At 43.8% G+C, this 16,660-nt stretch overlaps 1 protein-coding gene across 3 annotated transcripts in view; it reads left to right on the top strand.

Annotated features, from left to right (window-relative positions):
- cfap298 (cilia and flagella associated protein 298) overlaps positions 1-9,050 on the top strand; it is a 15,042-nt gene extending 5,992 nt beyond the window's left edge. For all 3 annotated transcript variants that reach the window (XM_070893759.1, XM_070893760.1, XM_070893761.1), the window contains exons 2-8: positions 3,332-3,472; positions 4,831-4,998; positions 5,410-5,477; positions 5,873-6,031; positions 6,287-6,418; positions 7,662-7,757; positions 8,587-9,050. In XM_070893759.1, coding sequence (XP_070749860.1) covers positions 3,334-3,472; positions 4,831-4,998; positions 5,410-5,477; positions 5,873-6,031; positions 6,287-6,418; positions 7,662-7,757; positions 8,587-8,700 — 876 coding nt within the window. In that variant the 5' untranslated portion in view covers positions 3,332-3,333 and the 3' untranslated portion in view covers positions 8,701-9,050. The remainder of the gene's footprint in view (positions 1-3,331; positions 3,473-4,830; positions 4,999-5,409; positions 5,478-5,872; positions 6,032-6,286; positions 6,419-7,661; positions 7,758-8,586) is intronic.
- Positions 9,051-16,660: the final 7,610 nt, after the last annotated feature.

The following is a 16,660-nucleotide window of genomic DNA, read 5'->3' as shown; positions in this document are numbered from 1 at the left end:
CCCTCCCCCTCTCCCTTCCTCCCTCCCCCTCTCCCTTCCTCCCTCCCCCTCTCCCTTCCTCCCTCCCCCTCTCCCTTCCTCCCTCCCCCTCTCCCTTCCTCCCTCCCCTCTCCCTTCCTCCCTCCCCCTCTCCCTTCCACCCACCCCCCTCTCCCTTCCTCCCTCCCCCTCTCCCTTCCTCCCTCCCCCTCTCCCTTCCTCCCTCCCCCTCTCCCTTCCTCCTCCCCCTCTCCCTTCCTCCCTCCCCCTCTCCCTTCCTCCCTCCCCCTCTCCCTTCCTCCCTCCCCCTCTCCCTTCCTCCCTCCCCCTCTCCCTTCCTCCCTCCCCCTCTCCCTTCCTCCCTCCCCCTCTCCCTTCCTCCCTCCCCCTCTCCCTTCCTCCCTCCCCCTCTCCCTTCCTCCCTCCCCCTCTCCCTTCCTCCCTCCCCCTCTCCCTTCCTCCCTCCCCCTCTCCCTTCCTCCCTCCCCCTCTCCCTTCCTCCCTCCCCCTCTCCCTTCCTCCCTCCCCCTCTCCCTTCCTCCCTCCCCCTCTCCCTTCCTCCCTCCCCCTCTCCCTTCCTCCCTCCCCCTCTCCCTTCCTCCCTCCCCCTCTCCCTTCCTCCCTCCCCCTCTCCCTTCCTCCCTCCCCCTCTCCCTTCCTCCCTCCCCCTCTCCCTTCCTCCCTCCCCCTCTCCCTTCCTCCCTCCCCCTCTCCCTTCCTCCCTCCCCCTCTCCCTTCCTCCCTCCCCCTCTCCCTTCCTCCCTCCCCCTCTCCCTTCCTCCCTCCCCCTCTCCCTTCCTCCCTCCCCCTCTCCCTTCCTCCCTCCCCCTCTCCCTTCCTCCCTCCCCCTCTCCCTTCCTCCCTCCCCCTCTCCCTTCCTCCCTCCCCCTCTCCCTTCCTCCCTCCCCCTCTCCCTTCCTCCCTCCCCCTCTCCCTTCCCTCCCTCTCCCTCTCCCTTCCCTCCCTCCCTTCCTCCCTCCCTCTCCCTTCCTCCCTCCCTCCCTCACCCTCTCCCTTCCTTCCTTCCTTCCTCCCTCCCTCCCTCTCCCTCTCCCTTCCTTCCTCCCTCCCTCCCTCTCCCTCTCCCTTCCTCCCTTCCTTCCCTCCCTCTCCCTTCCTCCCTCCCTCTCCCTTCCTCCCTCCCTCCCTCTCCCTTCCTCCCTCCCTCCCTCCCTTTCCCTTCCTCCCTCCCTCCCTCCCTCCCTCTCCCTTCCTCCCTCCCTCTCCCTTCCTCCCTCCCTCTCCCTTCCTCCCTCCCTCCCTCTCCCTTCCTCCCTCCCTCAGTGGTGGTGGTGGGGTATGCGGGGGGTGGGTGGAGGGAGAAGGGGTGGGTGGGTGAGGGGAGGGGAAGGACGGCGGGGGTGCGTGTGGGGAGGAGGGTGGGGGTTGTGGGGAGGGGGCTGGTGGGGGGGTGAGGGGAGGGGTCTGGTGTGGTGGGGAGGTGGGTGAGGGGGGCAGGGGTGAAGAAAGGTTGGGTCGGGGCCAGGTGGGGAGGTTGGCCTGGGGGGGATGGTGGCGGGGGGGTGGTAACATAGAAACATAGAAAATAGGTGCAGGAGTAGGCCATTCGGCCCTTTGAGCCTGCACCGCCATTCAATAAGATCATGGCTGATCATTCCTTCAGTACCCCTTTTCTGCTTTCTCTCCATACCCCTTGGGCCATATCTAACTCCCTCTTGAATATATCCAGTGAACTGGCATTAACGACTCTCTGCGGCAGGGAATTCCACAGGTTAACAACTCTGAGTGAAGAAGCTCCTCCTCATCTCAGTCCTAAATGACCCACCCCTTATCCTAAAACTGTGTCCCCTGGTTCTGGACTTCCCCAACATCGGGAACATTCTTCCTGCATCAATCCTGTCCCGTCCTGTCAGAATCTTATATGTTTCTATGAGATCCCCTCTCATCCTTCTAAACTCCAGTGAATAAAGGCCCAGTTGATCCAGTCTCTCCTCATATGACAGCCCAGCCATCCCTGGAATCAGTCTGGTGAACCTTTGCTGCACTCCCTCAATAGCAAGAATATCCTTCCTCAGATTAGGAGACCAAAACTGAACACAGTATTCCAGGTGAGGCCTCACTAAGTCTCTGTACAACTGCATTAAGATCTCCCTGCTTCTATATTCAAATCCCCTAGATATGAAGGCCAACATACCATTTGCCTTCTTTACCGCCTGCTGTACCTGCGTGCCCACTTTCAGTGACTGGAAGGGGGGGAGGGGGTGGGGGTGGGGTGAGGGGCGCGGTGCTTGACAGATGCCCGTCTGTCAAAAAAAGTGCAGTTCAAATAGTCACATGAATGGAGCTCTGAACTAGCTCTCTGCTTCTTCGACAAGAGCCATAAGAGGCAGCAACATATTCTAAATTGCTGTTTTCACTTGCTGCTGACATGTAGGTTGCGTTCCACACTTTGATAACCATCATTACTGGCTTGTGAGGGAAGGACTATCTGTACATTAGAGATGCTATGCATTATTCCCAAATCTGCTTCTCAATTGAAATGGGATAAATTCTGCATCATAAAAACTGGCATTTACTAATATAAAATGGCTGACAAGAGTGGACACATAATGGGGTCTTGCTTTTGTTTTGTAGACACCATGTGTTTGTTTTGCAGATAATGTTTTTTTGTTGTCTTAGTGGATGCTCTGTGGGTTTATTCTTTGGGCATTTGGAAGAGAAGGGCGACTTGGGCAGAATGTATCTTTTTTTCTTTGTGAAATGGGGACCTTGGAGAGCTATGGGCTACCTTCCTTATGTGTCCATGTATTGTACTTAATGTATAATAGATAGATAATTTGCTGGTGGTGGCATATCCCCTATTCCTCTGCACACTGATAATATACAAAATAAAGTGAATGACAAGACACTTTACACAGACTAGGGCTGTGAGTTAATGAGGCTCAAGCTTGTGGCCTCTTTGTTCTGCTGCTACCTTTTTACTGTACATGTGTTACTGGTTACTATTGGAGGGTCAGTAGGAAGACATCTGCATTTTCCATATCTCTTGCTACTTCCTAAGAAAATCTGCATCCTGATGCTATTGAAAGTGTGTATCGACATGTTTCTTTAGAGTTCTGCATACCTCCTGCTGATGGCATATCATCAATGGCCGAGTGTCTAAATATGTACTTAGAAGTCCCTTTTTTTTGCTGTTATGGACGTAAGAGAGTTATGAGAGTTCTTTCGCAGTTGGCTGCAAGTCCATACCATTGCATACCATGGCATACCATGATACTGACCAAGCAATGATCTAAAAGGCTTATTTAATTTGTGATTCAGCAGGCATTTATTATCACATCTCTGCCATATATGAAGATGTAATACTTAAAATTATTTTGTTTTATTGTAGCTATGGTTCAGTTACATATAAAACAAGGCAGCGAGAGCCAGTTTTTGCTTGACACTACAGTGCATGTAACAGTGGAGGACCTAACCAAGCTGCTAGCAGCCATTTATAATGGAAGGCTCAAGATCGACAGGATTTGTACAGGTGAGTATTGCTAAGTTTTTACAAATGTCAAATTTCTTGGTAAATTGTTGAGTATAATCTCGACAGTGCAGCAGGCATTACCATTATACGAGGACAGTACTATATGTACTCTCAATCAGTTTGAGCATTATTATAAATCTGTTTGACAGTATTCTAAATAATTGAGTTATATTTATTTTCTCTCGTTGACAATTCCACATGCACCAGCCACTTTACAGTACTTTGCCTTAAGGAGCCATTAAATGTATACCATGAATATTGTTAGGCTGTTTTACCATGAGGGCATTGCAGATAAACCTGATCTTCGCCTTATTTAACATTCACACACCTACAGTTTCCAGCATGAATCACTGGAATACAATCAAAGTGGAAAGCCTGGGTATTATTTTTTCCTCCTTCCTAGCCTAGAGAGTGCAAGTCTAATTGTCGAACCCTTACTGCTATCCTTTCTGAAAGCAGCTAACTCGGCATAAACAGGCAATTAAAAATGAGATTTTAATTGGTCTACATGCTTCAGAGTTCTACACTTGGCATCAGATGTGGCCCACAATTGAGTTATAAATCAGACCAAAAAAAGTGCGGGCTGAAATTGATCATGCAAGTAAACCTTGAAATAAAAAAAAATTCTGGAAATACTCAACGAGTCAAGCAGCATCTGTGGGGAAAGAAACAGAGTTAACGTTTCAGGTCAATGATCTTTTGCCACAACTGGAAAAAGTTAGAGATATAACAGCTTTTAAGAAAATGGAGAGGCGGTGGGGGAGGAGAAACAAAAAGATAGGCCTGTGATGGGTGGAAGGCAGGAGAAATTAAACGATAAAAGGGATGATGGTGCGAGGCAAAAGGAGATAATAAAGACACAAGTAAAGGAACAAAAGATGGGTCTAGAGGAGGTGTAAATGGGAATAGCAGAATCATTGCCAGCAGCTGCCGTCAGAAAGAATGGGGCAGAGGTTATGATCTGAAATTGTTGAACTCAATCTTGAGTGCGGAAGGCTATAAAGTGCCTTATAGAAAGATGAGGTGCTGCTCCTCGAGCTTTATTCAAGGGGACCAATGGGACCTCTGTTTAATAGCACCTCTGACAGCGTAGCACTCCCTCAGTATGTCACTGAGTTGCCAGCTTAGATTATGTGCTAAAGTCTCTGGAGTAGGCCTTAAACCCGCAACCTTCTGACCTAATGGTGAGAGTGTTACCACTAAGAAAAGGCTGACGCAATAGTCAATACATGGTCTGTTCTTCGTTTTAAATAAAAGGGGAAAAATCCCTTTTGGTTTGTATAGAAGTAAGTGTAACTTGGAAACCAATGTTTCTGTTTTTAAAAAAAAAAAAAATTCTAAACAATGTTTTATTGTAGAAATGGGTGAATTGGCAGAGCATGGCACCTTCCTTCCTATTAATATGCAAGGACTAACAGATGAGCAGATCGAGGAACTCCGACTGAAGGATGAGTGGGCAGAGAAATGTATACCAAGTGGAGGATTTGAATTTAAACGGGATGAAATAGGACGGAGAAATGGACGTGGTAAGACAGCAAGAGCCGTTAACACTGAAAACAACTTACAGAAGCTTTTGTTATTGCATATTTCAAGCTGAGGCTGAGCAGAATCTTTTCCAATTTGCAGTACCATTGGGGAAAGATGGAGTAACAGCAAATGAGCAATGTTACAAAGTATCCTTGGTTTAAGTAAACTTTACTATTTCTATTCCCAGAATGAAATGGAAATAGAGAATTCTATTTCAGCATAGTAACTTTGTCAAGCTACCATTAGTATTCTGGTGAACACATTTAAGGCAGTGGAATAGAAGTGCAGTCTTAAGGATCAAGGATTATTAACAGTGAATATGTTTTACCTATAAAGAAATTTGATGTGAAACATTACTTGTGTAATTAGTCTGAAAATGTACCTGATAAGCTTTCTCTCTTATATTCCAGCTCCTAATCAGTCAATGAAAGATGTTTTAAAAAAGACTATAGAAGAAGCTAAAGCACTGATATCAAAGGTACTGTTTCACGAAAGCATTTATATAGTACCTTTCACGACCTCAGGATGTGCCAAAGCACTTTACAGTCAATAAAGTGTAGTCACTGTTCTAATGCAGGGAAACACAACAGCTAATTTGGGCACAGCAAGGTTCCAAACAGCAATGAATTAAATTACCAGATAATTTATTTTAGTGACCATTATTGGCGCAGGTGAAATACCCTGTCCTCTGCGAATGGTCCGATGGGATCTTTTACATTCACTTGGCTTAACCCGTGGTTATGTAGGGTGCTGAATGAGGAACACTGATTGTTAATTAGAGGTTTAATACATTGTTTTTGTAATGGTAACTTCCAGTGAAAGATACTTAAGAAATGTGATTGTTAAATGAAGGGTTCCCGCTTGTATTTTTAGAAACAAATTCAGGCCAATGTATGTGTAACAATGGAGATGGTAAAGGATGCACTTGACCAACTGCGAGGAGCTGTCATGATTGTTTATCCAATGGGGCTGCCACCACATGATCCAATCCGACAGGAGTTTGAAGGGAAAGAAGACCTGTCAGGATTACAAGTAAGTAGAAAACAACTGCAGAGTAATGGACTGCAAAGATGGGATTCAGGCTCATCCATATCTATTTCCTGATTGGCTCACAGCACTATTTGCTTTGGAGATATGTGAATGTTTTTCTTTTATTAATTAAAGGTTCAATAAAATGGACGTGAGCAACTGATGAAGGGAGGATCCCAGTTTTATTTTTACGTTGTTGCAGGTTGTATGAGGAGACTTCACTAAATGTTTAATTCTATGCTCTTGTCATTTTTGTAGGCTGGGAAGATGGTGACTGAGGAGTCTGAGGCTCAGCTGTGGTGGGCAGGAAAAGAGTTGCATAGAGGAAAGAAACTTTCTGATTATGTGGGCAAGAATGAAAAAACTAAAATTGTTGTAAAGATACAAAAAGTAAGTACACGGTTGAAACAATGTTTTAATGTGTTTCCGGGCCAGGGCTTAAAAGGGTTAAATTACGAGAATGGGTTGCTCTGTATTTCTTTTGAGTTTGGAAGTTTGAAGGGTGATGTAATTGGGGTGTTTAAAATGATAGTGATTTGACTAAGTAGCGGTAGATATATTATTTCCTCTGGTGGGAATCTAAAACAACGGGGAATAATTGTAAAATTAGAGTTTTTGGAGTAAAATCAGGAAGCACTTTTCCACAAAAAGTAAAAGATATTTGGATCTCTTTATTCTTGCTCTCCTCCCCCCACCCTAAATTTAGGGTACGGTAATGCAGTGGCTATGGCACTGGATTAGCAAAACAGATGTCTTGATCTGAAATCCCATCATGGCAAATTGTGAAATTGAGTTCAATAAATCTGGTAATTTGTGAGCTGGCACCAGAAAGCTGCTGGATTGAAATAAAAATCCAACTAGCTCACTAATGTCCTTCAGGGAAGGGACCCTGCCACGTGGTTTTGACTCCACTTCCATAGTATGTGGAACATTTCTTAATACCTTCTGAAGTGGCCGAACAAACCACTCAGTTGTAAAAACAATAACTATAGAAGGAGACGCACCACCACTATCTGGGGAAACTAGGGCTTCATGCCATTTCTGCCGTGTTTCCACAGATCTTGCACCAAAGTTACGGTGGACAGTCAGGAGAACCCCTGTGAAAATTCAACACCTATGTTCATTCAGAATTAGGATATGAGGATTAACAATAATCAACAAATATTCCCCTGAAATCTCAGCTGGTTAAGTCAGTGAGTAGCCGAGCCAGAGACGATCGCAGGCACAGTACCTGTTCCATGCAGATCTCAGCAGAGGGCAGTATTGAGGTATTACATTTGGCTTTAGCATCCTTGGAAGGGGAAAATTAACTGTCTTGAGACCACTAGTGGAAGTATGGTTGTCAGTTTTGCATGACTACTGCAAAGGACTCGTCTCTGATTTCCTCCCCCTCCTGAACAGCATGCTATAATGCGCTCTGTCTTGGCTCACACACAAAGAATGGCCACTTGAGCAAAGTACTGGAGGCCAACCAGTGCTCGTGAAAACATTTCCCAGTAAGCAGCGACCGGCTTCGGGACAGAAGGGAAAGGGGCAAAAAATGAACCAAGATTTTTTAAATAACAAGCAGTGAATCATGCAGATTCAGCAGGTGAGTGCAATGAATACATTTGTGGCTTTGTTTAATTCACAGCAAGGTCAGGGTGCTCCAGCTAGAGAGCCAATTATCAATGAGCATGATCAGAAGCAAATGATGATGTACTACTACAAACGACAAGAGGAACTCAAGGTACAGCGATTTATCTACTTTACATGAAATATTATCCTTTATGTAATCTGAAGAATCTACATTTAACTCAGACATGGTTGTAAAATACAAATCCAGAGGACATTAAATTACATGACAAAGCACACAAATACCTTGAACCCAGCTGCAAATATTGCTGTAACACCACATGATGTGCAAGTCTATTGGAGAAAGAAATTCAGAATTCAAATTCAATACTGAGCAGAACTGCAACAAATTACAGGAGGCCATTGATAAACTTGCACAATGGGCATATAATTGGCAAATGAAATTCAACACAGATAAATGTGAGTTATTACATTTTGGTAGGAAGAATAGGGGGGTCACTTACTTGGAGGGTGCGAGTCTAGGTGGGGTAGAGAAACAAAGGGATCTCGGAGTATAAATACACATCACAAAGTTGCGACACAGGTTAGCAAGGCCATAAAAAAGCAAAACAAGCAGTAGGGTTTATTTCTAGAGGTATAGAATTGGAAAATAGTGAAGCTATTCTAAACTGTATCGAACCTTGGTTGAACCACACTTAGTACTGTATACAGTTCTGGTCGCCAGATTAAAAATGTGCTTAAGAAAATTTTCTTTAAAAAAAAATGCAGCTGTGCTTTTTTAAAAAAAATGGTAAAATGTTACATGCATCTTTTTCCAACTAAAAAGAAATCCTGAGTTTTTGATCAAAAGTTTCAGAAATCTTCTGTTGGTTAGAAATAAATTTTTGCTTATGATTACGATTATACTCATACAAGAAACTTTAATTTAAAAATAAATCCTAGCCTTTGCTATGATTATTTGAAGTTTATTTTTCTTTTTTCAGAAACTTGATGAAAATGATGATGAGTCTCATCTTGATTCAGAATGGTCAGACAGGCATGCTCTGAAAAGACAGTTTCAGGGGGTAAAAGATATCAAGTGGGGTCCTAGAAAATAGTCCTAGAAAATAGTGGCAATCAAGTTCTGTGGCACACTTCCCCTTCTCGCACTTCTACCCCCAATGTTATGCAGAGCCACAGTGTTCTTGCATCAAGAGAAGAATCAGCGATTGTTCAGTGAAAAATTCTTCTACTTTACGATTTAAGCCTTGTTCTTATGTCAGTTACTGAACTCCTGAAACAAATAGAAAGCTTTGCATTACCTGTAGATTTTCAGAAGGATGCTGCTACTGGTAAGTTAGGGGAAATCTTGTATGGCAAAAGCTGTCTGTAGCCCAATTTTATATTTTCTTTTTAGAATTCTGGAACATTTGTATTTATGTTAAATAAATATTTATTTTCCAATTTGTATGATGCTTATGTTGCTTTATTTTCTGCAAGGTTCATAGCTAGATTCAGGTTTTAAGAAATGTACAATAAGAACATTAAAAATTAGGAGCAGGAGTAGGCCATACAGCCCCTCGAGCCTGCTTCGCCTTTCAGTAAGATCGTGGCTGATCATCGTCCTCAACTCCACTTTCCCGCCCAATCTCCATATCCCTTGATTCCCATAGAGTCCAAAAATCTACTATCTCAGCCTTGAATATACTCAAAAGACTCAGCATCCACAGAACTATGGGGAAGAAAATTCCAAAGACTCGCAACCCTCTGAGTGAATAAAATCCTCCTCATCTCAGTCTTAAGTGGCCTATCCCTTATCCTGAGACTATGCCCCCTAGTTCGGCATAATAAGGCATCTTAAATATGCAGGAAAAGCCATTGGCCTGGATTTTGTACTGAGACTATGCCCCCTAGTTCGGCATAATAAGGCATCTTAAATATGCAGGAAAAGCCATTGGCCTGGATTTTGTATTGAGAATAACGGTGAAGCTATCAGTGCTCACCATTATTATGGAGTAAATCGGATAGCAACATTCAGAGTATGCACGTGCACAGTTAAGTGGAAATCCGGAGGTTGCAGTCTGAGTTGCCCTGCTCCTCCACAGGTTGTGCTATAATATCTCGCCGATAGATTTGGCATTGAAATCAATGTAAGGGCATGATGCTGCGATACTTGTCCACTAAACACGACAGAAAAAGTTAGGGCAGGTGCATTCCGGTGCAAGTGAATTTTTTTAACAACATGATCAATCATAGCCTCTCTGGCCCTGAAAATGTAATTTTACAAGTTTGGACTTTCAAAATATAATTAATGTTGGAGATTTATTTAAATTTTTTACTTTTTCTGTCTGTCTCTTACACCTCTCAATCCAATCTTTCTTTTGCTTTCTGTAGATTTAAATTTAATTTATAATTCCTGGTTTATGTTTCCTGGTTTAGAAAGTCTCAGTGAGGATTCTTCAATCCGATTGGTTGAAGAGCCTCGCTGTTGCTTGGCCTACTCTCATGCCACAGATCTCCTGTAGAGGGCGCCACACTGAAACAGATGCCCAATAAACCAGCAAGGCTATGCTCAAAGCCCTGTGAAAACACTGGCCAGCTGTCAGCATAGTGAACGGCGAGCACCATTCCTTCGCCGCTGACCACAAAATCCGAACCATTGTGTTTGATTTTACAACATGGATCTGTTGACTGTGCTGTGCAGTATGACGAACAGAACCACAAGCTTTTTTAAAAAAAAAAAAAATTAATTAATTCATACATTTTTGTTCCGGACTATGCTTGTGAGTAACTAAGCTTGGACAGAAGGGGGAGTTGCATCCCACTATAAAGATTCATAAGTTACAGAAACAATCTCTTGAAACAACATTATAAAGGATAGTTGTTACAAACTTTGTTAAAAGAAAAACATGTTATATATACTACAGCTGTTTAAAATTCTCTGCCTAGGTACTTTGTGAGAAAAGTCACCAATTATAAGAACTAGGAACAGGAGTAGGCCATACAGCCCCTTGAGCCTGCTCCGCCATTCAATAAGATTATGGCTGATCTGATCGTGGACTCAGCTCCACTTCCCCACCTGCTCCCCATAACCGCTTATCCCCTTATCGTTTAAGAAACTGTCTATTTCTGTCTTAAATTTGTTCAATGTCCCAGCTTCCACAGCACACTGAGGCAGCGAATTCCACAGATTTACAACCCTGAGAAGAAATTTCTCCATCTCTGTTTTAAATGGGCGGCCCCTTATTCTACGATCATGCCCTCTAGTTCTAGTCTCCCCCATCAGTGGAAACATCCTCTCTGCATCCACCTTGTCAAGCCCCCTCATAATCTTATACCTTTCGATAAGATCACCTTTCATTCTTCTGAATTCCAATGAGTAGAGTCCCAACCTACTCAACCTTTCCTCATAAGTCAAACCCCCTCATCCCGGAATCAACCTAGTGAACTTTCTCTGTACTGCCTCCAAAGCAAGTATATCCTTTCGTAAATATGGAAACCAAAACTGCACGCAGTATTCCAGGTGTGGCCTCACCAATATCTTAAATAACTGTAGCAAGACTTCCCTGCTTTTATACTCCATCCCCTTTGCAATAAAGGCCAAGATACCATTAGCCTTCCTGATCACTTGCTGTACCTGCATACTATCCTTTTGTGTTTCATGCACAAATACCCCAGGTCCCGATGTACTGTGGCACTTTACAATCTTTCTCCATTTAAATAATAACTTGCTCTTTGATTTTTTTCCTGCCAAAGTGCATGACCTCACACTTTCCGACATTATACTCCATCTGCCAAATTTTTGTCCACTCACTTAGCCTGTCTGTCCTTTTGCAGATTTTTTGTGTCCTCCTCACACGTTGCTTTTCCTCCCATCTTTGTATCGTCAGCAAACTTGGCTACGTTGCTCTCAGTCCCTTCTTCCAAGTCATTAATATAGATTGTAAATAGTTGGAGTCCCAGCACTGTTCCCTGCGGCACCCCACGACTTACTGGTTGCCAACCAGAGAAGGAACCATTTATCCCGATTCTCTATTAGCCAATCCTTTATCCATGCGAATATATTACCCCCCCCCCAACCCCGTGAACTTTTATCTTGTGCAGTAACCTTTTATGTGGCACCTTATGATTTCTAATTTTAAATGGTTATATTCCAAAGTTAATATGTTTATATTAACTGGAATGTTTTGCTTGCAATGTTTTTCTTAAAAAATATGTTTGACCATGGAGATAGATATTGTTCTCTGCAGCCGAGAGTGCAAGGGTTAAGGACATTTCCTCTGGGCAGAAGAGGAACTTGGAGTGGGAGGAGAAAGATCCACTTGTCGTGGTCCACATAGGTACCAACGACAAATGTAGGACAAAGAAAGAGGTTCTGCCGAGGGAGTATAAACAGCTAGGGGCTAAATTAAAAAGAAGAACCACAAAGGTAGTCATTTCTGGCTTACTACCTGCGCCATGAACAAATTTGCATAGAGTAAATAGGATCAGAGAAAACACGTGGCTGAAAGATTGGTGTGGGAGGAATGGGTTTCAATTCATGGGGCACTGTCACCAGTACTGGGATAGGAGGGAGCTGTTCCGTCGGGACGGACTTCACTTGAACCAGGCTGGGACCAGTGTCCTGGAAAATCGAATAACTAAGGATAAGGAATAATAAGGAGAAAAAGTCGCTGGTGGGTGTAGTCTATAGGCTGGGTGTTCTTTGCCTTTCCGCCATTGTTCATTGTTCATAGGTTTATATGTCACCTTCAGGGCTGCTGACTGAGGGCCTGTTGTACGGAGTATAAATCAAGAAGTAACGGAGGCTTGTAAAACAGGAAAGGCAATAATCATGGGCGATTTTAACCTTCACATTGATTGAACAAAGCAAATTGGCAAGGATAGCCTTGAGGAAGAGTTCGAGTGTATCCAGGATAGTTTCCTTGAATAGTACATTGCGGAACCAACCAGGGAGCAGGCTATCTTCGATAGAAACATAGAAATTTGCAGCGCAGAAGGAGGCCATTTCGGCCCATCATGTCTGTGCCAGCCAACAAAGAGACGCACGGCCCTCGGTCAGCAGCCCTGAAGGTTACATATGAACAATGGCGGAAAGGCAAAGTGCACCCAGCCCAACCAATCTGCCCCACACAACTGCGACACGCCTTACATTGAAACAATCTACACTCCACCCCAACCGGAGCCATGTGATCTCCTGGGAGAGGCAAAAATCAGATTAAAAACCCAAGCCAATTTAGGGAGAAAATAAATCTGGGAAAATTCCTCTCCGACACATCCAGCCGATCGAAACTAGTCCAGGAGAGTTGTGAAAGATCTGGTACTTTGTAATGAGACAGGATTAATAAACGATCTAGCAAAGGATCCTCTCGGAATGAGTGATCATAACATGGTTGAATTTCAAATTCAGTTGGAGGGTGAGAAAGTTGGATCTGTAACCAGTGTCTTAATCTTAAATGAAGGAGACTACAAAAGTATGAAGGTAGAGTTGGCTAAAGTGGACTGGAAAAGTAGATTAGAGTGGGATGGTTGATGAGCAGTAGCAGACATTTAAGGAGATATTTCATAACTCTCAGCAAACTATATCTCAATGAGAAGGAAAGGCTGTCAGAGAAGGGATAACCATCCATGGCTAACTAAGGAAATAAGGGCATACAATGTGGCCAAGACTAGTGGGAGGCCAGAGGATTGGCAAACTTAAAAGCCAGCAAAGAATGACTAAAAACATAATAGAGAGGGAAGATAGATTATGAAAGTAAACTAGCACAAAATATAAAAACAGATAGTAAGAGTGTCTACAGGTACATAAAAAGGAAAAGAGTGGTTAAAGTAAATGTTGGTCCCCTAGAGGATGAGACTGGGGAATTGAGACTCGGGAACAGAGAAATGGCAGAGACTTTGAACAAATATTTTGTTTCAATCTTCACAGTAGCAGACATTAAAAACATCCCAATAGGAGATAATCAAGGGGCTTTCGGGAGTGAGGAACGTAATACAATCACTTATCACTAAAGAAGTAGTACTCGGTAAAATAATTGGACTAAAAGCCGACAAGTCCTCTGGACCTGATCGCTTATATCCTCGAGTCCTAAAAGAAGTGGCTGCAGAGATAGTGGGTGTATTGGTTATAATCTACCAAAATTCCTTGGATTCTGGGGCGGTCCTCAAAAGTCGTAATCTCCAGATTACTCCCGGTGCCACGAGTTAGTGAGTACAGAAATAGGAGGATAGAGCAGATGAATGTGTGGCTGGAGAGATGGTGCAGGAGGGAGGGCTTTAGGTTCCTGAGGCATTGGGACCGCTTCTAGGGGAGGTGGGACCTGTACAAGCCGGACGGGTTGCACCTCAACAGAGCCGGGATCAATATCCTCGTGGGGGGAGGGGGTTTGCTAGTGCTGTTGGGGAGGGTTTAAACTAGCTTGGCAGGGGGATGAGGACCTGAGAATAGATTCAGTAGGGAGGGGAGTAAAGCTGGAATTAGAAAGCAAAAATAAAGAAAGTGAGTTTGAAGGACTGAGGAAACAAGCAGGAAAAAAGAGTTTAAAAAAAAAAACAATTTTAAAAGCTCTTTGTCTAAATGAACGCAGCATTCGTAGCAAAATAGAAGTGTTGACGGCACAAATAGATACAAATGGGTATGATCTGATACCCGTTACAGAGACGTGGTTGCAAAGTGACCAGGATTGGTTACTAATTATTCAGGGGTAATTTGACAATTCGGAAGGACAGGCAGAAAGGAAAAGGAGGTGGGGTAGCACTGTTATTAAAGGATGGGGTCAGTGCGTTAGTGAGAAACGATATTGGCTCAGAAGATCAAGATGTTGAATCAGTTTGGGTGGAGATAAAGAATAATAAAGGGAAAAAGTCACTGGGTGGGCATAGTCTACAGGCCCCCTAACAGTAGCTACACTGTTGGACGGAGTATAAATCAAGTCATAAAGGAATGGCAATAATCATGGGTGATTTTAACCTTCATATTGATTGACAAAGCAAATTGGCCAGGGTAGCCTTGAGGAGCAGTTCATAGAGTATATCCGGGATAGTTTCCTTGAACAGTACGTTGCGGAACCAACCAGAGAGCAGGCTATCTTAGATCTGGTACTGTGTAATGAGGCAGGATTAATAAATTATCTCATGGTAAAAGATCCTCTAGGAATGAGTGACCATAATATGGTTGAATTTCAAACTCAGTTGGAGGGTGAGAAAGTAGATTAACCAGGGTCCTAAGTTTAAATAAAGGAGACTGCAAAGGTATGAGGGCAGAGTTGGCTAAAGTGGACTGTGAAAATAGACAAAAGAATGGGATGGTTGATGAGCAGTGGCAGACATTTAAGGAGATATTTCATAACTCAACAAAAATATATCCCAATGAGAAGGAAAGACTGTAAGAGAAGGGATAATCACCCGTGGCTAACGAAGGAAATAAGGGATGGTGTCAAATTGAAAACAAAGGCATACAATGTGGCCAAGACTAGTGGGAGGACAGGATTGGGAAATTTTTAAAAGCTAACAGATTGAGAGAGAAGATAGATTGTGAAAGTAAACTAGCACGAAATATAAAAACAGATAAGAAGAGGTTTCTACAGGTACATAGGTAAAAAAAGGGATGAGTTCCTACGAAATGAATTTAAGGAGCTAGGAGCTAAATTAAAAAGTAGGACCTCAAAAGTAGTAATCTCGGGATTGCTACCAGTGCCACGTGCTAGTCAGAGTAGGAATCGCAGGATAGCTCAGATGAATACGTGGCTTGAGCAATGGTGCAGCAGGGAGGGATTCAAATTCCTGGGGCATTGGAACCGGTTCTGGGGGAGGTGGGACCAGTACAATCCGGACGGTCTGCACCTGGGCAGAATCGGAACCAATGTCCTCGGGGGAGTGTTTGCTAGTGCTGTTGGGGAGGAGTTAAACTAATATGGCAGGGGGATGGGAACCAATGCAGGGAGATAGAGGGAAACAAAAAGGAGGCAAAAACAAAAGACAGAAAGGAGATGAGGAAAAGTGGAGGGCAGAGAAACCCAAAGCAAAGAACAAAAAGGGCCATTGTACAGCAAAATTCTAAAAGGACAGAGGGTGTTAAAAAAACAAGCCTAAAGGCTTTGTGTCTTAATGCAAGGAGTATCCGCAATAAGGTGGATGAATTAACTGTGCAAATAGATGTTAACAAATATGATGTGATTGGGATTACGGAGACGTGGCTCCAGGATGAGCAGGGCTGGGAACTCAACATCCAGGGGTATTCAACATTCAGGAAGGATAGAATAAAAGGAAAAGGAGGTGGGGTAGCATTGCTGGTTAAGGAGGAGATTAAGGCAATAGTTAGGAAGGACATTAGCTTGGATGATGTGGAATCTATATGGGTAGAGCTGCAGAACACCAAAGGGCAAAAAACGTTAGTGGGAGTTGTGTACAGACCTCCAAACAGTAGTAGTGATGTTGGGGAGGGCATCAAACAGGAAATTAGGGGTGCGTGCAATAAAGGTGCAGCAGTTATAATGGGTGACTTTAATATGCACATAGATTGGGCTAACCAAACTGGAAGCAATACGGTGGAGGAGGATTTTCTGGAGTGCATAAGGGATGGTTTTTTAGACCAATATGTCGAGGAACCAACTAGGGGGGAGGCCATCTTAGACTGGGTGTTATGTAATGAGAAAGGATTAATTAGCAATCTCGTTGTGCGAGGCCCCTTGGGGAAGAGTGACCATAATATGGTGGAATTCTGCATTAGGATGGAGAATGAAACAGTTAATTCAGAGACCATGGTCCAGAACTTAAAGAAGGCTAACTTTGAAGGTATGAGGCGTGAATTGGCTGAGATGGATTGGCGAATGATACTTAAGGGGTTGACTGTGGATGGGCAATGGCAGACATTTAGAGACCGCATGGATGAACTACAACAATTGTACATTCCTGTCTGGCATAGAAATAAAAAGGGAAGGTGGCTCAACCGTGGCTATCAAGGGAAATCAGGGATAGTATTAAAGCCAAGGAAGTGGCATACAAATTGGCCAGAAATAGCAGCGAACCTGGGGACTGGGAGAAATTTAGAACTCAGCAGAGGAGGACAAAGGGTTTGAT

The sequence above is a fragment of the Pristiophorus japonicus genome, chromosome 11 (genome assembly GCF_044704955.1).
Source record: "Pristiophorus japonicus isolate sPriJap1 chromosome 11, sPriJap1.hap1, whole genome shotgun sequence".
NCBI classification, from domain to species: domain Eukaryota; kingdom Metazoa; phylum Chordata; class Chondrichthyes; family Pristiophoridae; genus Pristiophorus; species Pristiophorus japonicus.
Note: the sequence above shows the minus strand (reverse complement) of the source record. Positions and strands in the feature narration are given on the sequence as shown.